This window comes from Echeneis naucrates, chromosome 8 (genome assembly GCF_900963305.1).
Source record: "Echeneis naucrates chromosome 8, fEcheNa1.1, whole genome shotgun sequence".
In the NCBI taxonomy this organism is placed as follows: Eukaryota; Metazoa; Chordata; class Actinopteri; order Carangiformes; family Echeneidae; genus Echeneis; species Echeneis naucrates.
The window spans coordinates 5,710,307-5,737,080 of record NC_042518.1 but is presented as its reverse complement, the minus strand read 5'-3'; the positions used below and the strand labels follow the sequence as shown (position 1 = coordinate 5,737,080).

The following is a 26,774-nucleotide window of genomic DNA, read 5'->3' as shown; positions in this document are numbered from 1 at the left end:
ACGTACTATATCTGCATTGCATGTTTATGGTAACTTCCCCAAGCACAGCAGTGTCCGTCATGACAGGGTTTTAATAATAGCTCAGCACGAGCAGACAGATGCTACAAATTGTTGCAACCCTTTAAAAAAAAACAAACAAAAAGGACACAGTACGGACAGGGGCTAAAGAGAGAGCTGAGGGGCAGATCAGAGCGAGGCTTTCCCCACCCAGTGGTGGATCTAAAAAAATAAATAAATAAAAAAAACTACCACGCAGCTGCAACTCCTAAAACATGAGCTACGTGCTCGGTCTGCGGCGTCTGTGGGGGTGAAAGGCGGACCGTTATTGATCAGCCAGCTGACAGAATACAACATTGGCGTATTTCCACTGGCATGTTGATTATCTGGAGGTCAGCTGATAGCCCGGCCATTCTTTCTAATGCTGACACGGCTGCTCCTTTCTAATCTCAGTCACATACTTTATCTGTCAGGCCATTTCTATTCTCTCTGCTGTGTTGAATTAGACTTTGGAGAGCCTAACCTGACTAACTGTGAGCTACCAGCTGTCACCGCACTGTAGATGTATGGTAATAGGATCTGCATACCCTCGCTGGCCTGGAAGCCAACCTGCTGCATGAGGAGTTTGGAGGACAGGGGGCTGTGTGAGCTCACACCCATCAGCAGAATGATCAGATTCAGCCAGTTAAATAATTGCTTTTCATCAACTTGAAAATAAGGGATGGAAGGCCAGCTCCTGTGGCAGGCACTTGGCATTTATATGTCTTTCATTAGCCTAACTCTAACAAAGTTACCCTGTAAAACTCTATTCAGAGTTACAACCAATTCATCTGCATTCAAATGTCCTAACTCTATTAACCCTTATCAAAGGGCTCATGTTCTTGTCCGCTTCCTCTCGCAGTCATGCACACTCAATCTTTGTGTCCTCTCTACGAGTTTCAAGGTTAACATCATGCTGGAAGATTCAAGGAGAGGGTGAGAGTGCATGCGTGTCCAGTCTGCGTGTTTTGTGTTTTGCATGTGGGGGGAAAAAGCGTGGTGAGGCAAATATGGGCTATGTATTCTTTCAACATCTTCAAACTGGACAAACAGGCAGCACCTGAATGAAGCAGCATTGGATTTTTGGGTTTTTCTACAAAAAAAAAAAAAAAAAAAAATCTCATTTGAGTTTGTGTTTTAAATCAAACATTACTGGGCTGTTTCTCCAAGTCTCTGCTTTCACTTTGGTGTTCCTCATCTCTCTTTTCCTTTCTCTTCCATCAGCGCCCCTGTAAACACCAGAGCAGGCAGCTTTGGAGAGCTACGCTCTTTGATCTCCCCGGCTTGTACTGTGTCAGAGGTCAGAAAGCTGCAGTTTCTCACACACAGTATTGAACCCGGTCACCAGGGTTGTGTACCCTCCCCGCCCCCACCACCCTAACCCCTCCCTGTGCTGTTGTGCCCCCTTACATTTCCCCCCTTCCTATCATAGCCCGCTCAGTGCTTTCATTAAAGGTCAGCTCCACCTTTACCCCACACAGATCTCTCCCCATTGGCAAAGACAGCACCAGCTCCACTTTATGACAGACGGGGGCTGATTCCCTTAACAGGTTGGTCATCAAACTAACCATTTCTTACTTTATTTGTTCACAGTAGGAAAATAATTATCTTAGACTTTGAAATAAGGTCGACAGTGATTCAAGTAACACGGACCTTCTGACATTTTTCTTCCTTTATTTGAGCTTCAGATGAGATCATCTGTAGAGCTGGGGCTTCACAAAGTATCTCTTATTTCCTTCACAGGAATTTCAGAAAATCCCTCTTTCATCTTTATGCCTGAGAAACAATGAACCATCTGTATTGTGACCGATTGTTTTAGAGTAGAATTGATAAAAAAAAAAAAAAAGGAGAGCAAAGCCTAAAGAGCCTTTCTTGTTCAGCCGACATTTCCAGTTTTATCTTATTCATTAATTCAGTCTATGTTCGTCAGTCAAGCAATTACTTCCTATTTGATCAGAACATAGCTTCTTGTTAACAGGTGATTTAATTTTCATTTTACTTCTTAGGAAACACAGAGGATTCCAGACAGCTACTCAATTGCTTCAATAAGGCACTATTGTCTCAATGCACTTCACAGAAAGCTGTCTCCTTCCCGTGGACGACAAAACCTACAATGATTTATCTCAATCTTTACTTAAAACTGTGTTAAGTTCCTGCTCAGCCAGCGAAAGCACGGCGATGGGCTGGAAAGTGATCGAGGTAAGACTGAGTTCCAAAAAAAAACCAGCTGATCGTTGAAAAATTAAGACTAATAGCTTTTTGTGCGAACGACAGCTACATATTATTTTTTAAGATGCACCACTCAGTTTGTGATCCAAAATGGGATATTACCTTTAACACAAATTTAGACAAACAGGACAACCTATTTCCTCCACAGCGGCAAACACACACCTCCTTCACAGACTGAGACTCCATCAAACGAGAATCCAAACGCCGTATTGTTGTAATGCTGCCTTGCTGACCCGGTGCAAGGCTGCAGCTATCACAGCCAGGTAGATGGGCTATATTTCAGACAGCTTTCGTCTCTCTCCCATTAAACAAGCAGAACAAAGGGAACTACCTTACGATGCTGTATGCTGGGAAGCATATGTGTGATTATGGCAGTGGCAGAGGGATTATCTGGATAAACTGACCATGAAGACCACATTCATCATCCCCATTCTCCCACTGTCCCTTATTCACCGTCAATTTCTGTGGAATCTATGCATTACTTCTGTGCTTTAGGGTCAGGAAACACAGCATGAAAAGCCCTCAACAAATTTGTCTGCCTCCTACACACCACCTCACACGCAGCCTGATCCTACATGATGTTTCATGATGAGTCTTTTCCTGTCAGCCAATACAATCACGGTGATGTGCAGGTAAGAGCCTGCTGTTTTTGAGCTAAATCATGAGTCGCCATAAACAAGCGATAGCAATTGCAAATGATGCTATTTTCCTGTTATTGTTCAGGAGGTCTACTCGGTGAGTATAGATGCCAATTCTTTGTGGTCAACATCAGAATGAGAGCAACAATTTAATTTAATTTCTTCTTATTGACAATAATGACAATACAAGCACTCCTTTGTGATTTACATTATCTATATCATTATTATTTCTATTATCTGCATCATATCATGCGAGGAAGGAAAATGTGTTTGATGGTAATCACTGGCACCACGATGCATGTTGCACAACATGCTCACGATGTTGTGTCCTACACAACTGCACATGTGAGTGATTCATATGGCTGAGCATCACAAAGACGCAGTGAAGAGAGCATCAGATGAAATGTAATTGTCAAAGTGTAGAGCAGATTTCGATTCCACGTGCTTCTTTAAATGTGTGGGTGAGGATTGAAGCCATTAACATTTCACAAGACATCAAAAATTCTAAATGGTGTTACATCAGAGATATTTTTATGAATAGCAACACATTAACCTCATTGTAGACTTCTCTAAAGAGACTGAAAGCAGACATTGAGCAAAACATGTGCACAAAGAGACACTTACTGTAGAGACTGTGAGAGAAAAGCAACTAACTTTTTATATTAACAAGTGACAGATTCAGAAAAAAAACACATCCCATCACAATACAATACACGGCCTCTGGCTTCTTTACAACACATTTTTCCTAGCTAAGGCCATTATTTCCCTTTTTCTATAACCCAAATAAAAACTGCTGTACTGTCTTGTGCAAACGGCAGGCTTGGTCTCTGAAGATGTCATGCAGAGCTCATCAGCGGCGAGCCGTGCTGCTGTGGGAGCAGATGAGCTCACAGGATCAATACAGGATAACAGCGCCACAAATCCAAACACTGACTTTGCATTATACTGAGCCAGCGCCTCTACGAGCAAGAAAGGGACAGACAGAGAGCATCTGCATCCCAGCAGTGTTGGCTTTTAAGCAATAATATACTGTACAATACGACCAGGAGAAAATACAGCAAAAGCAGACACTATCATTCAACCCAATTTCTTGTCTGATCCATTGGATATAAGCATCAACAATAAAGGTCTTTTTTTTCTCCCTCTGGCAAGTCTCTCGTTTATTTTTCAACAAATACTCTTTTCATCAATCTTACAAAGACAGCAGACTCGTTCACAGAGGAGCATCCGTTACCTAAATCGAGCTGAAGAAAAAACATTCCATCACACAAACACTTCCAGTTTCACGGTCATGAATAATGGCAGCACAAACAACTGGGCTAAACTCTTCTCCCGTCTGAAAACACGGGCAACTCCATGCACGGTAAGTACATTCAAGGGCAATATTCCATTCGCTGATACGTCTTGTGTTTTCAGAGTCTTTGTCCTTTATCGCCATCTCTATCTACAAGTATATATATTTATCCATTGTTCCATTTGTTCCATTTGCCGTAAGTCTGTAATTGGCTTAGATGTAGTGGTGGCAGAGGTGGCAGCAGCAGCTACCGCTAATCCTGCTCAGGTAAAATGGTGTCTCCGAGCAGACCCTACAGAAAATCCAGCTTTAACTGCAATGCTGTTGTGCAAAAGTAACAGCAGAGGCAGTGCTTCCAATTGAACAGCTTCTAAAAAGCCTGGCACTGAACTCATACTTACATGCAGCACAACTGTCTCCCCTCTAAATATTAAAGAATACAGTTTATAAACCATAATTATCGTATGCACCTGTTACCCTAAATGATTCGAGCCATTCAGCTCCAGCCAGGAAGATATTATTCGCACTTCTAAGTAATCACTAATATATGAGTCTCAGAGCACGTTTCAACCTTCAAATTGTAAGAAATATTGTTTTGAAGAGTAAAACTTTGGAAGGTAGTTGAGGTAGTTAAAATCTGGCTTGATGAGCCTGTCAATATCTCAATCCTGAGGTTGAGAGGTTTCGATACATTAGAAGCGACAAGGATAAGTTATTTAAGGCCATCTGGCAACCTCTCATTCACTATTTGAAGAAGATATCAGTCTTAATGCCAACACTTGCTGCAGATTTATCTGTGAGCTCCCTCATACGAGATCCAGCAGCACTGAAAGATCAACACTGTTACTTCAGAGACAGCATAATAACTGCCACAGGAGTTAGGGGTTTGTTTTTCACGTACAAAATGGCCTGCAGAGCGCAAGTCTTTCTGACTCCCTTGACCTCGATTGCCTCTGTGGTGTTTGTGCCTGCACACCTGCTCCTCATTAGCTATTTGGTTTCCCACTTTATTTGCCAGGCTCCTCATTTGTTTCCGCGTTGAATCTAGTCCGGCTTCCTTAGTCTCTTTGCCTGATTCTGCCCACCTCTGAATCTCGACCTCATGAATTGTACTGACCCTTCCTGCTGAGTTTGCCGGAGTCAACATTTTGGGTCTGTTCCGTGATGCCTGATGACTGATACTAACAGATGTTCTGCTTCAAGTGCCTAAGTTGCACATTAGAAGTTTGAAATTGTCTCTGCAAAAATACTTTCTCCTGCAACTAGCCTGAACTGGTGACAGAATAATAATGCAGCTGGAATGTCAAACAGATGGAGAGTAAAACATTAGGTGTCCCTGTCTGCCTGCTGCTAATTCCTCTGTGCCTGATTTGCCAAGACAAAATGTGTGCTTGGTCATCCATCATAAAAAACAACACCCCCGCCCCTCAAAAATCAAGTGAACATTCTATACCAGTGCAACATGCACAAGAGCAAAACAAAAAGAGGGCGTTATCGTGACTCAGTCTGACTAAACAATGATCAGTTTTTCTGATATTTACTGGGCTACTAGTCAAACACTTATATTTACCACCGCATTAATCAGTGAGGTGCAATCAAATCATGTTTTTTTTATGTCCAAATAGTGAGCATACATACACAATAAACATGCATATCATTATAAAAAGTAATGTAGCTGCAAAAGAAGTTCAGATTGGTCTTATCCAGGCAGAAACATCATACTACATTCCTTTTCAAATTCAGGAGCTTAAGTGGGTTCCAAGAGAGCATTTGAGGACAACTGAATTTTGCTGTTGTAAGACAAAATTACAAAATACACTCAATATTAGTCTTCTTCCTGAACTGCGACTGTTGCATCAAATGGGGTTAATTTCATCATGTCAGTATAGATTGTCCACAGGGATATTTTATGGCTGTATTCAAAAAAAAGAAAACACGTTTCCCAAATTTTCAGATTCACGTGATATGATTTTCTTTAGGACCAGGAACAAGCCATTCGTTCAGATAATTATTCCATGAAAAATCAAGCATGACTCAAGGCCTAGGGCATTAATGAAACTCATATGAGGTCATGCACAGCAACGGCAAATATCAGAGATCAACGGCTCACTAAATAAATAATAAAAAAAAACTAACAAAAAAAAAAAAAGATTCTACAGTAAATGCTCATTTAACATTTGAGTTAAAGTTATTGTGCTGAAGGCCCCCTCGGGAGATTTTGCATTGTAACTACACACGTATATTCCTCCAGAGTCGGTTTGCTGCCTGTCAATAAGCTGCTATGGGGGCAAATCTGCAGTTCAGCTCTTACTGTAAGAGCAAACGAATGCTAGAGGAAGAGAACTGCTTCTCTTTTCTCACTACGATTCCCCAGCTTCCTTTGGGGAATTTGAAAATGAAAGGCAAGTTGCCAGTTCACAGTCTTGACTTTTATTAACCTTCCAGCACCCAAGCCTCAGATTGGTGTGTGTGTGTCCTGAGCAGAGAACAACAACCTCAATAAAAGGAACAGGGTGAGAGATCACGCTGAAGATTCAGAAATGCCTATAATCTAAATGACTAAATTAACTCCTGAATTGGTGCTTGAATAAACATCATGGAATCAGGCTTATTTCTGATTAATGGAAAACAGCCTTTGGCTATCGGTCCTTCAGTGCTTTGGTTTTAGCCGCGCTAAATGTCGACAGCAATTTTTGCTCCCTTGTGTTTAGGGTTGCACAGAGGCATTGTGCAAACATGAGAAAATGATTAATCTGGACCATCTATATCCATTTTGAGTCTATTCTGGGCTGACCTACGTCCAATGTCTCCTTGCACAGTTTAAAATCACAGCAACAAAAAAGGGAAACACCATTCATGTAATTTTAAACGAATTTTCTTGATTTGTGACTTCCTTCATGTGGCACAGTGCTAACTTTCCCTGAAGTGTTCTGGCCATTCTTGTCGAGATAATAACCCAAGGCCTTATCATGTTCTTCAGTATCCACAAGGGTTGAACCTCATTCCACCACCCCCCAACTTAGCCACTGAGCAGAATAAGAGAGAAATACGATGAAAGTTAGATTGCAAGAGAAAGACAGAAGCAGAACACAGAGTATTGAGAAAGACGCTGACATCACAGAGAAGCCAAATGTCATGAAGCTGCTGATAAAATCCTACTGAGCTAACTAGCTGATAGTAATCAAATTTGAGTCCTGTGTGGAGCAGACAGTGATCACGGGACGGGGAGCACACTCTGCAGATGCCAATCACCAGCAATGCTTTTTGACAGATGGATCAGGCAAAAGCTCATGGTCATGTGACCAGTGGATTAACGTTAGCCCAACCGAAAGGGGGAGGAGGCTCGGGTTCATGTCACCACATGCTTCCTGATCACTTCCCTTAGAACTTGTTTCCTTTTTTCTGTCACTCTGAATTTAGCCCTCAGCTCCTGTTTGCATTTCATGGGGTCATTAATGTTGGCTTAGCCACACAACATTGACCAAAAAAAAAAAAAAATAAAAATCAAGGCAACTCTAACCAAAGACAACAGAATTACAAGGGAATTGTTTTTCGTTGTAACCTCATTATCTATCCATCAATCCATTCACACTTTTCTCCTCTGTTTAGAGTAACAGGCCCTGTTCCAAGCACGGTCACCCCCTCACACTTCTCATCGGACAGCTGACAGTCTGATCAGAGCAAAAACTGCTCTGATCAGACCACTTCCACAAACACATGATGTCATTGGTGAGGGCCTTCCTAACTGTTAACCCCCCCTCCCTCAGCCCACTGTAGTCAAATTAGCATTTCCAGGCTGGTTGAACCCGACACCCTGGAGAGTGAAGAAGTGAGAAGCAGAGTCAAGCTTAAGGACATGCCATGCTGTGAGCACATAGCACAGTGGGCTCATCGGATAAAGCATTGGTTTCACCCCTGCTGCTGCTGATGCTGCTGTTCCTTCTGAATCTGGATCTTTCCATCAGGGACACAATGTGCCAGCCAATTCATGCCTGGCCAGCATGCCATGTGCCCATGCCAGACCAAAACACCCCCCCCATTGACAGAAACCTGGGAAAGCCCTCCCTTCCTTTCCACCATGCACAGCAATGACAGAGGGGGCACGCAGGGTAACACGGTTGCTTGCCAACAAAGTTAAATGCCAAAAGACAATGAACATTATTTCCTGTCTAAAAAAATTTATTGCTTGACAAACATTCGATCATGACAGCCAATAAAAGAAAATAAAGACAAACCCAGAGTCATAATCAGAGAAAATTAGCCACTGCGGATGATGAAATTAGGAATGAATAATCAATTGCTTGTGGATTTTTGATCAATTTTAGCACAGTTAAAAAGCCAAGCACAAGGATGTCACTATATAACCATTTTAATTACTGTGCTGGGGGGGGGCGCTCAGAGAGGAGTCATAGACCTCATCCAAGGTTTTGACACAGCAGCTTCAAGGCGAAACATTATCGCATTGGGCAGAAGGCAATATTATCACAACATGTTATTCTCCATTACCAAGTGCAGAAAGGGACAAAGCCACTGTCAGCTTTATGACAAAGGGTAAACACCCAAAGTCTAATCAGAGCAACTCTCATTACCAATGTAAGAAAATCCCAACAGAATACATAGGTGGAGGGTGCGGTCTCTGCAGGTAAGCTCATCTGCACGCTTGCAAGAATGAGTAGACACACATACACACACACTCAAATAATATTCCTGGAAATTACAGTGTTTTCAAAGCGTGTGGTGACATTTCAGCTCAGTTTGTAAGCGAGCACACACATCAGGGTCTCCATTCATGAGTCGCCCTTCACAGCTCTGACAGTCAGCTTTGTGTTGACCTTTCTGAACAATCCTTTCATGTGTTTTTCGAACCACACATCAACAGGCAAATGTGAAGAAGCACCGAGTCGTTTGACTTACAGCAATGTACAATTACGGAGCGAGTGATCAAGTAGTTTTAGCCATTTTTTGGGAGAAAAATCTCCCATTAGTCCTGGAAACTGTAGCATTCTTACTGTAACTGGTTTTTGCCGTGTATACATCAGTAAGGGTAAAAGAAAGGAATTCAGATATTTCATTTATAACTTTAGCATATTGGTTGGGTGCGAGTTCAAAATACATCAACAGCCTATTGCAATTCAAATAAATTGAAAATGAAAGTGCCATTTCTGAAGAGGCTTTGATTGCTGATGTGTTGCCGTACAGTATAAGCAGCATACGGCGCTTCCACACAGACTGCAGCACAAAAGCTTGGAATGATGCATCACATTTGTTTGCAAGTAAATGCTTTATCTCTTCAGTTACATCAACAGGACAAAGTGCAACACTTACAGCTGAACTGTGAGGTGGAAGGACAGCCACGGCTCAAAACTACGTACATTTTTACCTCCCAGGTATCGAAAGCGACTCCAAACTGTATTTGGTGAAAGCAGCATAGTGCCTGTGTGAGTTTTAAAGCTTAGTGCTGTATAAAGCTGTGTGTGTGTGTGTGTGTGTGTGTGTGTGCTGGTTATCTTTATGGTCCTGTTTCATCTCAGTTAGGACTCATTGCCTCACACTGTGAAGTTCAGCACACTGATGGGCAAAGTGAACCTTTCAGAGATGCCGTTTGGACAGTGAGTCTCTGAGGGGTCAGTTCAGCAGCAGGGAGCGTCACATGTCCTGCAGGTCAACACACACACACACACACACACACACACACACACACACACACACACACACACACACACACACACACACACACACACACACACAAGTAAAAGCCCAACAAGCCAGCAAGGGCGGAGTGACAGTTCAGGACTTCACCGGCACCGACATCGCCAGTTTGTCCGTCTGAGCATGAATGCAGAAACAAGGAGAGCCGCCTGTCGATCAGGGCAAAAGTCCGCAGAAGTTTTAAAAACGAACACATTTGTTTCATCCGACGTGCATCCAAAACGGGTCTGAGTCTGCAGCGGCGGCTCGGCCGACGCGCTTCTGTTTACAAAGCGTGGACAGAGACGGAGAGACATAAGACACACAGAGAGAGAGTCTTTCGCAACGGGGACAGTTAGCGGGACGAGCCGAGGACAGATGACGGCCCTCTGGAGGGGGACAGACGGGTTCAAAGACAGAAGAGAGTCGCACTTACCTGTGGAGCGACCGGAGCTGCTGCCCTCTAACATAAACTGCGTGTGAGAGAGAGAGACACCGAGAGAGACCGGGAGAGAGAGAGAGAGAGAGAGAGAGACAGAGAGACAGAGAGGCTGCAGCGACGATAAGGACCGACAGCAGATCTCCCGTCTGTCTGTCTGTCAGCACGTCTGTCCGTCTGTCTGTCAGTGAGTTTCCAGCACTTCGCCTCACAGTTTACTGCTCTCTCTCTCTCTCTCTCTCTCTCTCTCTCTCTCTCAGATAAACCGCCCACTTCCGGCTGCTCTTGCACTGTCAGGGATAACACTTTCTACTGATTTGTCCTCAGGTTTGATTGATAACAAGCTCAGGGAGCGAAAAAGATCTCCTGCAAACAAAATACCGACTCGTGCATTTATTTATTTATTTGTTTTCTATTTGTTGGTCTTCACGCTGATCTTGCAGTTGCAATTAGACCATATTGTATCCACACGTAAAGCAAACCCACTGCAGTTTCTCCCACTTTATTTAGAATTTATAATCAATGCCATTTAAATGATTTTATAACAATAGGAAGTAATATTCCATTTAATTGTGTGAAAAGTCGCTTCCTAATCTGTAACCCAGGAGATTAGTTAAACAGCGTCGCCTACTGGACGGAAATCTCACTATAGACTCAATAATGACATATGTGTTTTTGTTATTTCTTATTCTATAATATACATTACACACAATGGAGTTGTAATTACTTATTTTCTTAATTCAATCCTGCCTCTGTCAGTGAAATGAAAGGGTGACGAGAGTGAGAAAAAAACCTAAAGAGAGACAGAGGTGAGGTGGCAGAGAACAGAGATCAACCTGCCAAAATTAATTAAGAGAATCAGAGGACAATGTGGGCCTGAAGCACATCCCACATATAAAATAGCTACGGATGGCTGCCTGACACAAAAAGGCAGCCAGTTCACATGTTGTTGTGTGAAAGCAATATATATATATATATATATATATATGTCTCTGTATATAGTAGAAATTGTTTATTATTTTTAGAAATGCTGGTGACATCTCATTTGGGGCTGCACAGTAAAAAACCAGCAAACAAAACGGGTAAAAGTCCAGAGATCATTTTTGAATCTGGCCAGTTACTGTGACCTGGAAATGCTTCAGAGGCCCCAAACTGCTGAGATTGATTAAATTTTCCTACATCAATGCGAAAAGTCGTCATTCATGTTCGCCATAGCTCTCTATCTCAGCCAAACACTATTTCATTGACGCTCCATGTAGAATGGCCACAAGCCCAAAGTGAAAGGCAGCAGGTTGTCCCTGAAACAGCTGAGTCAGCAACTGCTGACAGTAACAGATAAAGGTCTCCTCTCAGTCTGTGTTCATTTCCTCCCAACGAAACTAACTACGCACATACGCAGAAATAGACACACAAAAGACACAGAGGGAGCCGAAACTGCTTTGTTACTGTTTCCTCATTTAGCTGTTCTATCTGATGTTACAGTTCTCCAAATGGACTCAAGGGAATCCCAACAATGGTACTGCTGCCATCACATCAGTAATATATGGTGTAGCAGAACTGCTTGCTTGCAATACTGAGTTTCCCCTCAGTAAAGTCCAAAGCATATGGCAGTGAGAAAAACTTTCATTTTGACAGTGCACTGACAGGTCATCTTTTCTATGTGATGACACATAACATTCACTACGTTCCATTCATACTTCCATGGCCTGCTGATTGTTTGACCTTACACCTCAGCCTGGGAAAAGTTTTTTTGTTGTCGTAGTAAGAACAGAGTTGATTGTTGATTGTCTAATTCTTTTGATATTTGTAGTTGTTGGGGGGGGGTCAGATTTACACCACGGACTTCCCATGGAAATGCATGTAAATACCACACAGAACAGCACCAGACCCTGTGAACCGACAGTGCTAACCACTTTATCACAGCGCTGCCCCTCAGCCTTCTGACAGCAGACTTGCATTACTGGAAATAGCAGAGGTGATAGTAGTAACATCATTAATGGCTGTAGCTTTTTTAGCACCAGTATTAACAAGAGCCGGCAGCTACATTGGATGAAACCATCATTAATTTAATTATCTGAATTATTCCTGCGTGGGTTTCCTCCGGCTACTCTGATTTCCTCCCACGCACAAAAGACATATATGTTTAGTTGAACTGGTGACTCTAAATTGTCCGCAGGTCTGAGTGTGAGTGGTTGTTGGTCTGCCTGTCTCTGTATGTTGGCCCTGGGATGAACAGGCGACCTGTCCAGGGTGACCCGCCCTCATCCAATGTGAGCTGGGATTGGCTCCAGCACCCCCCCGTGACTCTGAAACAGATAAGTGGTAGAAGATGAGTGAGTGAATTGTTCCTAATGTAAAATGCCATAACTGCCTTGGCTGGAAATTCATTCAAGAGTTGAGTTAGAAATGACACTGGTGCTCAATGGGTGCATCTTCAGATTCCCTCTCTAAGGTAAACAGGTGAAACTAATAACAGCCTCTTCATAACCTAAATTTAGCCGAGTCATTTTTCATCAAGTAGATATCAAAAGGAAAGTTCAAATATCAGCCAATGTTGTCATTTTTAACTGCATCTGATAAATATATTAAGCATTTGTGGTCAACAAATTCCATCACAAGTGGATAACTGTGCTGATTAATAAGTCAGGCAATGGTGAACAAATATTTTTTTGGGGTGTATTTTGATGCGTTGCAACTCAGTCACAAATACACCAAGAGATTAGCAGACTGCTCTGAGTTCCAAACTAATTTTATTGCCATGTGTCAAGTCAGCGATAGTTACAGTATTTGTACACATACAGGAAACCTCGTGACATTTCTCAGCCTAACATAAAAATGTGTTACTACCATTAAACTCAACTGTATGAAATGCTAATTGTCACTTGCTACACATCATCCTTCATACATTCTGTCAGAATGCAATATCCCTCTAAAACATCAATGATAAACAGTTTTGTCCTAAAATAAATTGTTCATAAAAATATTACATATCGGAAATCGATGAGGAAAAATTTAAATGATAGCAATACCCATTTCAAATCTGAGTGCAAGTCACATGACCACAAAGTCCAGTATTTAAGTGGGAGCAATACCAAACTGTTTTCAGAGTACCACTTCTACAAGTTATCTCATATAATTCCTCCCAATACTAGAAGAGGAAAGACAGGAAAATAAATTGAGAAGTGTTTGGAACTCGTCTTTGCATTTCTGTACAACTGTGAAATGCTTCAAATGGCTGTGAGATATATAGGAAAGAGTCCATTCAATAAAAACAAAACACGATGAAACAACCAATTTCACATACAACTTATTTTGTAACACCTGTGACAATACATTAGGCTTGGATTAAAAATACCACAGAACATACTGAAAATAGACCATTAAATGCATCAAAAATAAAAATGATCAAAAATGCATTTCCAAAAGCAACATAGCTTATAGAACAAATATCCCCATTCATATTTTCTTATTTTAAGAAAAGAACACATCAATTCATAATTCATTACAAGACAACAACAATAACACACAAAAAAAAAAAAAAAAATCTCAAAAAATATAATTTCAGATTCTTAAAGGTACTTGGAGGAGTAACCGAGTGGAGAGTCTGTAATAGGTCAGTACTTAAAAGATTCACACATTAAGTAAGTGCCAGTGGCTAAAAAAAAAAAAAAAAAAACATCCCCTACCCTGTGAATATTTACACAGGCACAAGAAACGAACTGTACAGGCAGAATCAGAGCACAGAGGCCAGACACAGACCTGCTGCAGAGCTACAGGTGAAGTGATGCAGATCTTTACAGATTGCTGGGGTAAGATACACCCGCCTTCCTTTTTTTTTTTTTATTTTTTTTTTTATTTTGGGTAGATTTACAAAATTCATGTGAGTGACATATTTCAAGATTAAAAACAACGAGGTCAAAGATGGCAAGTTTACATCCCAGCCAAGAGCAATCCTGATGAAATCCTTCTTCACAAAACAACCCCCCCCCCCCCCAAAAAAAAAAAAGAAACAAACACCCAGAAGACACTTTACAAATCTCTTCACATAGGTGATGATGCTACATCCATGTCCAAAGTGAGGGAATCTGTGGAAGAAATCAAAATACTAGTGAATAATTTTAGTTATAAATTAAGAGGCAAAGTGTATCTTTTTGAGGACAGTGAGGTGTCATGCTGTCTGGTTTTTGTGTTCAGGTAAGAATGAACCTGAAGCTGAAGATAAGGATAAGGATTTAGCTTGTAGCTGAGATGGTTAGGTAATAAGACCAGGCAATCTGTGAAAAGTAAATCAGTTCTCCCACACTTAAAAATGTGTGTGTGTGTGTGTGTGTGTGGTTATGTTGATTATGTGTGTGACTGACTCACCCAAATGCCCTGGGTTAGCTTCAGCTTCGTTGTGCATCAGGGAGTCGAGCGTGCGAGGCGACATGGGGAACAGGTCACTGGTGTTTCCAGAGTTTGTGCTGGGAAAAACAAACAAACAACAAAAGAGGACATATTTAAATGACAAACCAAAATAACCACAGACGATAAGCCACACATCGATAGATCCTTGGCACGGTACTTATGTTAGTCCAAATATTTTAACGTTAACCTCTGGCTTGTCACTTTCACAAGCTGACAAGGCAACAGCCATCAAGAAAATTGTGAATATTAGTGTTTGTCTTCATGACATTCATCACAGTACTACCAGAAGCTAAAAGGTTTTTTTTGTTTGTTTCATCCACACATGGTTAATTGTTGAAAGAGTCACTCCATCACACTCATTCAATCAGTCAGTATACCAAGTTATGGCCAAAACAAAGAATGAAGTGAATGCGTGTCCTGTCCTGTGAAATAGTGAAATGCTTGTCCCTGTAATCAGGACTGGACAGATGCTGAGGATGCCAAGTATCATTTCTGTTTTTTATTTTAGGCACTGAATAAAAAAAGCTTTATATTTATAATGCACTGAAATTAATGTCAGCAACTGTACAGCCCATCTCACACGGATGTTGGTTAGCACAGTGGGGTAGGTGGATCAAACAGGCCATTACTCTTCGCTTTGTTTCGTTTTAGTCCTCAGTAAAACTGCCATTGCTTTGCCATTTTTTTTTGCTCTTGTGGATTTTTTTTTTTTCAACAATTTTGAAATATTTTCAAAGGTCATCTGAATTATCGCTTCAGTGTTCCTCCAGCAATCATGGTAAAAATGCTTTGGTCTGTTTAATCCATAGTGGATTTAGTTGAGGCATTATGACAAAATGTCTGTGAAACGGGAGTGTGAACTAACTAAAAAATCTGTAATGGCAGGGAGATGTCCTCAAATTAGAACCAGGAATAGGGACTATTAGAGACAAAAGGCATTTATGTCGGTGGGAATGCTGGACCAACATCCCCTAAACCCTCCCATCAAACACACAAAGTGAGGAAATGCATACACAGCCCTACATGCCACCTTCCCCCAAGTGCCTACCCTGGGAATCCGTTCCCAAGCAGCTCACTGTCCGGCAAGTCCATGAACACGGAGGGACACCTACGGAGACAGGTCAGGATCTCACTGAGCAAACCTCACAACCCACCAGCACACCCACTATAAACCAACCAGTGCACACAGGGCTGACTGGCCTGTGTAGGCACTCCTCAGTCAATCCAAAGCCAACTTAGACCCCCCCCCCCAAACTCCTTTATCGAAGTTATTCAACACATACACATTTGTAGATGCAGACATGTTACTGGTGTTTCCGTTAAACATTTCTAAATGTCTGTATAGATTTTAAAAAAAAAAGATAATTGGAAAATATTTAATATCAAAACTGTTTTTCTTTCTCTAAGCTAGGCTGCTAAGGTTTTTGTCATGTTGACCATTATAACTCCGAAAAGTATATCCATTTAATTGTATCTACAAACAAAAACAAAACACACATAACATATTAAGAATACAAGCATCAGGTGGGTGTAGGTTTGGCTGTTGGCAGCTGAGTGAAGAGGAAGCAATTCATGCCAGGTACACCTTTACTTAAATGAATCTCTACATGCCATGCACATATGTGCGCTTACAAAACTTGGTCTAAATGGGGGGATGGTTCCTTATTGGTAACTCACAGCAAGAATGAAAACAGCTTTGTTCTCCTTTTTTGACCATTGGGTAACACTTGCCATAGTTAGAGTAAGGAAGTGCAGATATTGCGCAGGAAGACTGGGAACATTGTTGTCTTGGTAAAAGGAAGCATCCTTCCAACAGTTACCCTATGTCTGTCTTAAGGACAAAGACGGAGAGACAGATACTTACGGTGTGACACAGATGAATTTTGTCTTCAAATATGGCTGAGTGACTGTGAAGAAAAAAAAAAAAAAAGTTAGCACATCTCAAAATAATACCGGATAGAAAAGTACATTCAACAGAAATTATAGAACAACATGCACAGTAAAGCAATGCAGTATGCGTTGTTGGTCTTAGACACCATAGAGGTCACCTGATAGTGACTTACTGCTGGTGGAGTCTCCTCCCATCTCAGGTTCAGGAGCTGCCTCTGGCCTGCAGTATTTTCCAAAAGCTTCCTCTTTGGGGATGTCAGGGTAGAGGTAGACGAGAGGGGAAACCAAGATGTTGGTGGCATCCATAATCTTATAGCCCATGATGATGTCGGCGAAAGACATGCTGTTGAGCTGCTGCTTGGTGTAGGGCTCCACTGACTGGATCTGGGTCTTTCCTGTAACCACGCCCGGAGTCACAACACCAACAAATCAAGTCTGTCTAATATAACAAGGTAGTAAAAGAAGGACCAAAATACTTACCACTGATGTCTTTCTCCACCCATGTAAATGTTATGCCTCCCTCTTTGCTGCTCTCGCTGAAGCGCAGCAAAAAGGTGCCAGGAGGTTTTGGACTCAAAATGGCCCTTTCCCGCTCCTTACTGATGAACCCCATGATATACCTGTAGAAGTAACAGGAGGTCATAGAATTACAGATTGAATTTCAATTGTAACTCATTTGTTGTCTGTCAAAAACACTTCCTATAATATAAACAACTGCTAAGAACCAATACTGGTAACTGCTCAGGGGACATGAGTGCAGACAAAGGATGACCTCTCACCCTTCATTCCACAGTGCCAGGATATACTTTTTCACCAGGTCAATGATGTTGTCCAGCCACACCCAGAAGGAGAAGCCTTTACCCGCCATGTTTTCCTGAGAAGAGGAAGAGGAAAAAATAACTCACACTGATTCAACACAGTGGCAATATTGTGGGCTGATTAACATGTGGTAGGTGAATTACCTTACAGAACTTCGCCCAGGTGATCTGACAGCCGGAGTAGTTGACACAAGGCCCTGGATAGATAATCACAAAATAGCATTACATTAACATCATGCATATTTTTGTGTGGCAAAGGAATCTTTTTAAGGTTTCAGATATGTTAACTCACCTAGTAATTTCTCAGCTAATGTGGTGAGCTGTTCAATGGTTAGGCCTCTCTTAGTAGTGGAGGAGAACTGCCAGCTTAGCACCTCAGCCACCTGGTCCCATGTCCCCACTGGAGGCTTGGTGAAGAAGTTAACATTCTGCAAAGAGACAAAATTTTTTAAAAACATTATGTTTCCCCACAGGAAAACGGACAACAAATTTAACATGTAAACTCTCTCTTTTAATAGTTCAAACCCTTTCCAGCAGAGGGAGCTGTCTTACCTTTGGGTGGTTAGTGAGCATGTTGTACCATAGGATGGAGGCCCAAGCATTAGGCATCTGGCAAATGTTTGAAATGACGACCACAGGCAAGGAATGAGTCTGCAAACAAAACAAAAAAAACAAAAAACAAATCATTACTTGAATGTGCCTGTGTTTTCATTTCTTCAAAAAGGTTTTCTTCTATGATTCAAAAAAATTTCCTATTTCAGTATACTGAAATTCTGCTGTGTCTGTTTCTGTTTCTGTTTCCTTTTGTTCTGTTACTCAGATGTTCTGTCCCACAGTCTGGGATTGGGGCTGTAAGTAAGACTGACTACTCAAAAAATCACAGAAATAAAATATTATAATGCATTGAACTCTATTGATTGAAGAATTGATTATAAGAATACCACACAAAATGCCCAATCGAATTTCAGAATGGTTTTATAACAAAATCTGTCAGTGGGATAATTTAGCTGTGCCCTGAAGACAGGAAAAATATTGTGTTACAAATACTGTAAATGTTGCTGTGAAACAGAGATGACTTGTGTTGAGGCTGATGAGACATTCATGGAATAGGGAAATACATTAAACATCCTATTCTAAGACTAAAACAAAACTTTGTTTTGTTAATGGGGTCAAATTAACAATTAGACTGAGAGAGGATGTATTGTTAAGCTGTAGCTCTTTAGAGGCTGGGGTGTCAAATAGCTTCAGGAAGTAACTGACTTTTTGAGTATTATTTTATTTTATTTTTTTTACTCACTGCATTATATCATGAAATGTTAAGAGTTTTGTTGGCTAAAAGTTAAACAGACAACTGAAATGCCTCTCAGTGAACTACAAAAGGGCCAACACTCACCTCCAGATCTATCTTCAAACCTTGGTGATAGACTTCTGTCTCAAACGTGATAAGATGCAGTTCCTCTGTGACAATCAGAGAGGCCTACAGAAAACACATCATTTAAGCCTTTATGGTAAAACATTTATTTGTATGAAGGGACAGGTCTATTGTCCATATACAACACAGTGATCTCAACATTGGAAGTGTACCTACATCACTGTTGGTCCTTCCACCATTGCCACACCTCTGTTCTCTCAGGGTCTGTGACAAACAGGAAGTGAGTTCTTCATAGTGGGTTTTTAATCACATCATCATCATCATCATCATCATCATCAGACATTAGAGGGCTTCTGTAACTCACCAAGTGTTTAAACTCTGCTGAGAGGCTGCCGTTGTTGGATTCCTCCATGTTCATAACTTTTGTGTTTGTGCCAAGGATATTAAATTTCCTTGACCTAAGAAAATCAAGGACAGAAAAAGGTGAGACTGTCTTTTTAAAAGCAAATGTTCAATCTTGAAATAAATAAATAAATAATTCTTAAGGTCTTACCCTCGAATTGCAGCCACATCACCTGATTCCCTGAAAAAGATTATATGATAAAAAATTTTTTTATTAGTTCTTCAATAGGGAAATTATATTGCAGATGATAGAGATAGAAGATAGAAACACAAGAATTAACTCGATAAGGTAAACAAATCAAATCAGCAAACTGATAAATTCTCTTTTTTTCAATCAACACTTTCTGACTTTTCTTTTTAAGACTTGTTAGAAATAAAAAAAAAACAACTCACTTGTCAATGCAAACTTTAATTTTCAGCTGGTAATTGAGTTCAGGAAACTTAACCAGTAACCTGGAAAAATAAGAGAAGAAATCTCAACAAAATGTATTTTCTCTTATTTCTAAAGTTGGGTTTATTGTATGGGATAGTTAAGATGCTTTCAGCAAAACCAATATGTAGTTACCGGACTTTATTTGTGAACTGCACCCCTGTTTTGATAACCAGAGGTCTGTCTGGATGCATGGGCATACAAGGCTGTCTCTCCACCACAAACGCACTACAAGACAGAGAGAAGGTATCCACAAAACATCAGAAGAAATGGTGATGGAAATCTAAGGTCAGTGGTCAAATGAGTTTCTCACTCCATCTTGAACTGTAAGACTGACCAGAACTTAAATTGTTTTCACAATAGCTTGTACCCAACGACCAAGAAGGAACATCTATTGCAGTAACGCTAGGAAAAATGTCTGAGTAGATTTACAATGAAAAATATTATTTTTTGATACCTCTTCATCAGGTTTCTGAACAGGTCCACAATCTTTTCCTCCAGGGCAGGCCGGTGCTGAATGATGGGGTCTCCTTTGTAGGACACTTTCTGCTGAAGCTCCTCCAACTTTTTGATCTGCTGACGAATCTGGAGCTGGGACTCAGCCAAGGAGGTGATCCTGGTTGGAAAATCAAACTGAATTCAGTTCAAGATCACTTCTGTCTGGGCTTGTTTTTATAGATATGGGATGAACGGCAGAGCAAAAATGTGAATGGGAGTTTTTTTTATCTAATCAGATTAAAATATTTAGTTGACTTCCAAAATATGGAATTGATCATTGATAATTAATATGACTGCTGTGATTGAGAAAACTGCTCAAAATTTGTGCTCCTGGTTACCATGTCTCCAGGCGATCCAGGCAGATGTTCGGAGGACCTCCAATGCAGGCAATTTGCTGTCTTCTTTTCCAATCTGCTAGTTCTTCATCTGTCAGGTTCTTCTGCACATAATCCATGGCAGTCAGCAAGCCTCCCATCTCTGTCACGATTTGCTACACAACAGGAAGCACAGCATACATCAAGCACAACCAAAATCCATTAATGCCTGTATAATTATATGTAACATGTAGCACAAGATAGTGACACATGGTTTCATGTTAGTAACTGAAGACAACTCCTAACTCCTTGATAGAGCCACAGCCACTAGTCAACAGTCTCTGGGTGTGTGCCACATGACCATGTTAACTAGATGATAATTTTACATTCGCTTATCATAAACTTCAGCAGATAGTCAACTGCACACGCAAACAGTCTACTCTTTTTTCTTATTCATTATGACTTGCTGTCTTCTTGTTAATACTAAAGGTGCTTTAGACAATCCAGTTTGTCTTCACCATTCTTATGTATTTTTAATTTAACTCGCAGCAGCGAAAGATACTCACCCTCCTGAGCTGGTCCAAGGCACTCAGCATCTGTTCAAGCTGAGCCATCTTCTGTCTTGTTGCAGCTGCCTGACTGTTACCATTTAGGTCCTGGGACAACTCTGGAAAGAGGGTGGTCATCGGTCACAAATAGCAGTAAAGATGAAGTAAATGTATACTAGAAGGCTAAGAAAAGCATCTCAATAGATACTCGTCTCAGACAATGTCTTGAAAGTATTACTTGGAACATACCTCCTTGACTTTTTAATGTCTTATAATTGAAGTCAAAATCATCCTGCAAGTTCTCAAGCATTTTCATCTTCTGTTCCATATCCTGTTGAAAAAGGTGATAATTTATAAGCATATAGCATATAACATATAACATATAGCATGAGTAAAAATGTCCAAGCCAGAGTGTTCAATATTCTTTATGATAAATATTCAAATAGTTCTTATACATTTACAATTATCGATATCAGTGGGTCTGTGGAAACTAACCTGCACCCGCTTCCTGATGTCTTGAAGGTTGTGCTCCAAGATCTGCTGCTTTTCTGTTACTACTGTCCCAGTGGGATGGGCTGCCTGGCCATCCTACAACAATAATAATAATAATAATAATAAAAAAATAAGATGCAAAATAACTGTGCCAACCTTTGACATGAATGAGGTCATAATCGCAAAACAAAATACAATCTAAGGGCAGGTTTGTGTGACATTGTCTACCTGCGCAGCAGATGTGGCAGTCTGTAGCAGCCTTTGCTCCTCCCATAAGCAGCGGGCAACAATGCGGGCAATATCCATTGGCTTCTCCAAGTACTTGCTCTGCAGATGTTGTTTAATTCTGCGCAGGTTATGTTGATAGAGTACATTGTTCTCTTGCAGAAAACGGCTGTACTGTTGGTCTATCTCTCCCAAGAGGTTGTGGAAGACCAGTGTTGCATGTGACTCCTTATTGGCGGCATAAGCCCTAACAGAGGAAGAGGAAGATAAACAAGTTAGAATGATTTCTAGTTCCCTATAAGAGCAAGACGCACCCAAAATCATTCCTATTGTTCATGCAACATTCATAATTATTTTCTGGCTCTCATCACCTACACCAAAAAGACAAAAGGGACAGAAAATATAACATCTTTGGTAGGTACAAGGTAGAATTAATTTAACCACTAAAAGCAAAAAAAATAAAAAATCAAGAAGGAATGGTAAAAAAAAGCAATAAACACCAAATGCCTGATACCTTTTTATGTGGAAAGTTTATGAGCAAGTCATGGTGAGTGGCAAACTGCCATATTAGAGGGAGTGGAGGATAAGCGCAATTCTCTAGCATATGATGAGAACGTGCTTATTTAACAGAGCCCTGACACTCAATTATTTCTTACCAGTCTTGGCTCTCAATCCAGGGGGCAAGAAACTGTCGTAGCTCCATGGGGAAGCTGTCACTGTACAAGTGGTAGAGCTGCTCCAGATACCTGGTCTCCAGCTGCTGTAACTGGTTCCACTGCGCCATCCTGACGTACACCTCCTCAATCCTACAATAAAAAGATTGGAGTAACAACATAGACTAAGAATTTGATCGAAACAGCAACACTTTCTGACCAAGCAACGTTTACCTAGATGTTAAAAAAAGAAAATGATGACAGGCATTCGGCAGGCCTCCTTTTCAATGCAGTCACTTCCTGTTCAGCGAAATGCTGCTCCTCCACAGAGAAATATAGGTTGACATGAACAGCTGTGAACTCCCTTGGCAGATGGGAGTTAATGATCTTTGGTTGAGGTTTAGATTCTCATATTTGCTAGAAAGAATGAAAACCACACTTCCTTCATGAAGCAGCTAAAAAACAATGCAGGGGACAGATTTTAAAACCAGAGAAACAGATTCCTTGAAATAAAATAAGGCTTTTTATCATTTCCATCGTATACATTTTCTCATGAACACAGATGCAACTACACACTCTCAGTAATCCCCACTCAGCTGCTTGCAAAGACAACTACTATCCATCACTTTCACATGGCAGGTTCTGCCAGCCATCTCATCTTACCGACAGAAAGCTATACTGTTCCCTGAAGGGCTGTGGGGACTGTGACTAACAATACCCAGACAGTATGTGGATCCAACAGATAGTTGGTTCCTCTGCCATTCATATTGTTTTAAAAGAAGAATCGAAGCCTTTGAGACCCTTATATAACTTCTGGATACTGCTGCACTAGCATACATTGTCTGAGGAGTCAGTGGTCCTTGCACAATACTGGGCTGTGCAATGCACAAGGTAGAATATAAATTTAGTCACAGAGGTTAACCAAAGTGCTGATCCTTGGGAAATGACAGTTCTGAAATGTTCACAAGAAGAAACCAGACTCAACTTTCTGTTCGCAGAAGCGAATATGACAGAGAGCATAGGTGAAACAGCTCACTAACATTTGAAAACCTTGAAGTAGCTATTTTATCATATCTGTCCATGTGTCTGTATCATTCACACTATACCTGATGAACCACTTCATTACTAGCACATATTCTACACTAACCAACCTTATGTATAGATGGGGGTCCAAGTAAAAGAAATGTCTCCAAATATAATGTAATCCTCTGTAATGTCACTACAAACCACAGCCTCGATGAATACCATAGAGGTGACAAACTGTTAATGGGCAAAGTCTCAGCAAAATATGATTACACGTACAGGATTTATTGCTTTGTTGCATAAACGCATGGCTATATAACCCATTTCCTTTTCATCACCTACTACAGACATTTTGACAAACCATTGTGCAAAAAACACAGGCGTAAGTGATAACACCAATTACAGCTTGGTACCTACACCTTTGTGGAGTGAAGCCACATGTAATCTTGTTAGTACCATCTGTGTTTTTCAAGTCCACATATGCAGATTGTAAGAATGATCTTTTGTAATTAGCTGTACAAAACTGTAAAGGTAGATCAAATGAGCTGATTACTTGGTTAAAAGTTACAACTTGCTGTATAATTACGTTGTTAGAATCCCATGTAAGCCACAAAGATACAGTTCAGTTAACAGCTATTGTCACTTACATGCTCAAGAGTATTTTTTTTTTTTGCTTTTAAGGTTCGTAAACATTGCAGAAAGGTGACAGTTTTCACACTAGACATGTTCCTCTTTCCCTAATATATGAAAATGAACCTGTATGATTTTCATTTCTGTAAATGTGAAAGCTCAATAGATGATCACATCAAAGAATAGCTGAGTCATCCTCAATGTTAAGGATTCCTTTAGGTTTCACCATCTGAACTGGGGTTAGCTACTTTGTATTGGCAAATTTATCATCTCAACTTTTCTCAACACTACTCGCCAAGGAAAAGAGAAATTGAAATGGGCCATTGGGGTTACTTCTCTTGCACCTAGAGACTTTAGCTGAATGACCTAATTCATCTATCTCTAATAATCAACTCTTTCTGTGTATTGAATTCTTACCTGGGTTTCCACGAAACTCATGGCTGGGCAGTCCTAATTCTTGGTAATACACCCTTCATGACCTACCAACCTTTTAACGACGAATAACAATCATTTAAAATGACATGTGCCACTAAATTCATACAGTGTAGTCACTGCCACAAAACAAACCTTTGATCAGCAAGTTGATACACTGAAGGGACCCACAAAGCGTGAAATTTGACAAAAAGTAGACAATGTATGAAAAAAAAAAAAATCATATCACTAATATTCCAGTCAGTACTTCCTGGACCAAACAAAGAAATCCATAACCATGCTCAGTTTCTAGTAAATCTGGTGAGAGCCAAAGTATTCATATGTATGTCATCAGGTCACAATGTATGAATTTTATGGCAGCCATGCTGCACAGCTGTACTGGCTGCAATAACCAGGCCTTTTGGAAACATGTTATTCTGCCATACAACTAAAGATAATGTAGATTCTGAGCATTCACAGATAGATGTGTTATCTGTGAAATGGAAGAGATGAATCCGATTGAAAGTGCCAGACATGTTGGCCTGAAGCTGGAAAAGCAGATGGGCGTGACAAATTAAGGCACACTCCATTATCAACAATGACACACATTTTTTTGACTGCAAAAAGAAGAAGAAGAAGAAGAAGAAGAAGAAGAAGAAAGAACAGGTAGGAATCTGGTTTAGTTCTGAGTTGTCAGTCCTGTTTCGGGACACTAGCATTGCTGACACTACTCATATACCATCCTGACCACATATGCGAAAGAGATAACAAAAATTCACGAAAACCCACACTGAGAGCTCAGTTTGTAAAAATATCAGCTTCAGTTCAAACTCTTTAACAACTTATACAACACAGTGGACACGAAATGGTTTCTCCAGTATTAACAACCTGGTCATAATGATGTAATGGCTGTTTGTTGGTGTTTCGGACAACAGACTTACGACAGTAAAGATTTCTGCTGTAATGTCACGATGAAGAAAAAATAAATAAACACACAAGCTGACCTCGGATTTAAGAAAGGTGATGAATAAATGCCAAAAGCAGAACTCGTTGTTGCAATCGCTTACCTAGCTCGCTGTCACTCCCTGGGCAACTTTCTCCGCTGAAAATTGTTAAGTTTCCCACAAAAAACACTGACGATAACAGTCAGCGATAGCTTTTCCGAAAACGAACACGCAGGATCGAGCTAAAAGAGACGGAAAAAGTCGGGATTTCCTCTTGCCAGCTCGGGAAATACTAACCTAACACACGTATAAAGCTCTTCTCCTGGCCCATCACTTACACTGCAGTCTTTCCAGCCAGCCAAACTCCTTAAACTACATTATTGACACTTCTAGCGACCAATGACAGTCAGGAACTCTGCTGTAGCCAATCGGAATCGAGGCTTTGCGAAAAAAGAGGCGGGACGTTTGGTCGGGGTTGGTTGAGAACGTCGTGTTTACTGCTGTCGCAACTGCGCTGTTCCCGCGGCAACGCCCTCCCCCCGGGAAAGGCGTCGAGCAGGCTCGTGCGCATGTCAGCTGCAGGGGGAGGACGACCACGTGGACGGAACAGCCAGCCTGGAAGTCATCTGAGTTACTGGCAGTGCTGACGTCATCAAGAGTTTAATAACACCAGTGCTGTTCGTTATTGCCCGCCACTAATTATACCAGAACTTTATTTACCCAAACCTCTCGTCACACAAGACAAGTGGTGTTTGCAAGTTCTTAAAGGGTTCATAAATCAACAATAGCAGGCTGTATGTATTATTCATTCGGCTTTTATTTATAAGTGGTTAGGCAAAAGAGGCCTTAAACACAACAGAAAATGCAGAAAAGGACTTTATTTGAGTGTGAATTAGTAACACCTACCTAAAGTGATAGTTTTTCTTTATGACAGTGTATCTATATAAACTGTGCATGACCTACATTGTTTGCCGCAGGCTGGTTCAGATTGTCATTAACCAGTAGCTTAACACAAGGCGAAAAAATATACATGGTGACAAAACCAAAAACAAGAAAACCAAGGGACCAATATCTTACAAGTGTTTGCCCCCGCCCAACGCAATAAAAAAACCTAATGCTAATTATAATCCTATGTAATGTCATATAGCTTGCAATAAATTTCTTAGCACCCTTAATGAAATTTCCACTTGATGCTGACAAACTTGGAGTCTCACAAAAATACCTGGTTATATAATGTGCACATACATTTCACAATCCCACACACAAAGACGCACACTTGAACTTATCTGCATCCTTTCTCTCAGTTCTCTACCCCGTCCAGCCCTCAGTGGGAGCACTCTCCTTAATTGCATTCCCCTTCCCATTGATTATTTTAATGGTGTTCCATGTTACA

At 40.8% G+C, this 26,774-nt stretch overlaps 2 protein-coding genes across 4 annotated transcripts in view; both read right to left on the bottom strand.

Annotated features, from left to right (window-relative positions):
- Positions 1-10,568, bottom strand: part of stat5a (signal transducer and activator of transcription 5a) — a 41,801-nt gene extending 31,233 nt beyond the window's left edge. The window contains exon 1 of the mRNA XM_029507935.1: positions 10,322-10,568. The gene's annotated coding sequence lies outside the window, so the exon portion shown is untranslated. The remainder of the gene's footprint in view (positions 1-10,321) is intronic.
- Positions 10,569-14,099: 3,531 nt separating this feature from the next.
- On the bottom strand, positions 14,100-25,714 carry stat3 (signal transducer and activator of transcription 3 (acute-phase response factor)). Of its 3 annotated transcripts, none has more exons than XM_029507936.1 (24): positions 25,505-25,714; positions 22,377-22,526; positions 21,724-21,967; positions 21,499-21,591; positions 21,253-21,334; positions 21,022-21,122; positions 20,480-20,631; positions 20,101-20,259; positions 19,779-19,871; positions 19,607-19,666; positions 19,365-19,394; positions 19,176-19,269; positions 19,028-19,075; positions 18,833-18,916; positions 17,992-18,090; positions 17,732-17,867; positions 17,584-17,636; positions 17,401-17,495; positions 17,102-17,241; positions 16,795-17,016; positions 16,596-16,638; positions 15,780-15,839; positions 14,690-14,787; positions 14,100-14,409 (listed from the first exon to the last, which is right to left on the bottom strand). In XM_029507936.1, exons 2-24 carry the CDS (start codon positions 22,502-22,504, stop codon positions 14,366-14,368), a joined length of 2,358 nt encoding a protein of 785 aa, XP_029363796.1. In that variant the 5' UTR covers positions 22,505-22,526; positions 25,505-25,714; the 3' UTR covers positions 14,100-14,365. The 3 variants fall into 3 exon arrangements, with proteins under 3 accessions (XP_029363796.1, XP_029363797.1, XP_029363798.1); XM_029507937.1 differs by lacking the exon at positions 25,505-25,714 and adding an exon at positions 22,608-22,762; XM_029507938.1 differs by lacking the exon at positions 15,780-15,839.
- Between the last annotated feature and the right edge of the window lie 1,060 nt (positions 25,715-26,774).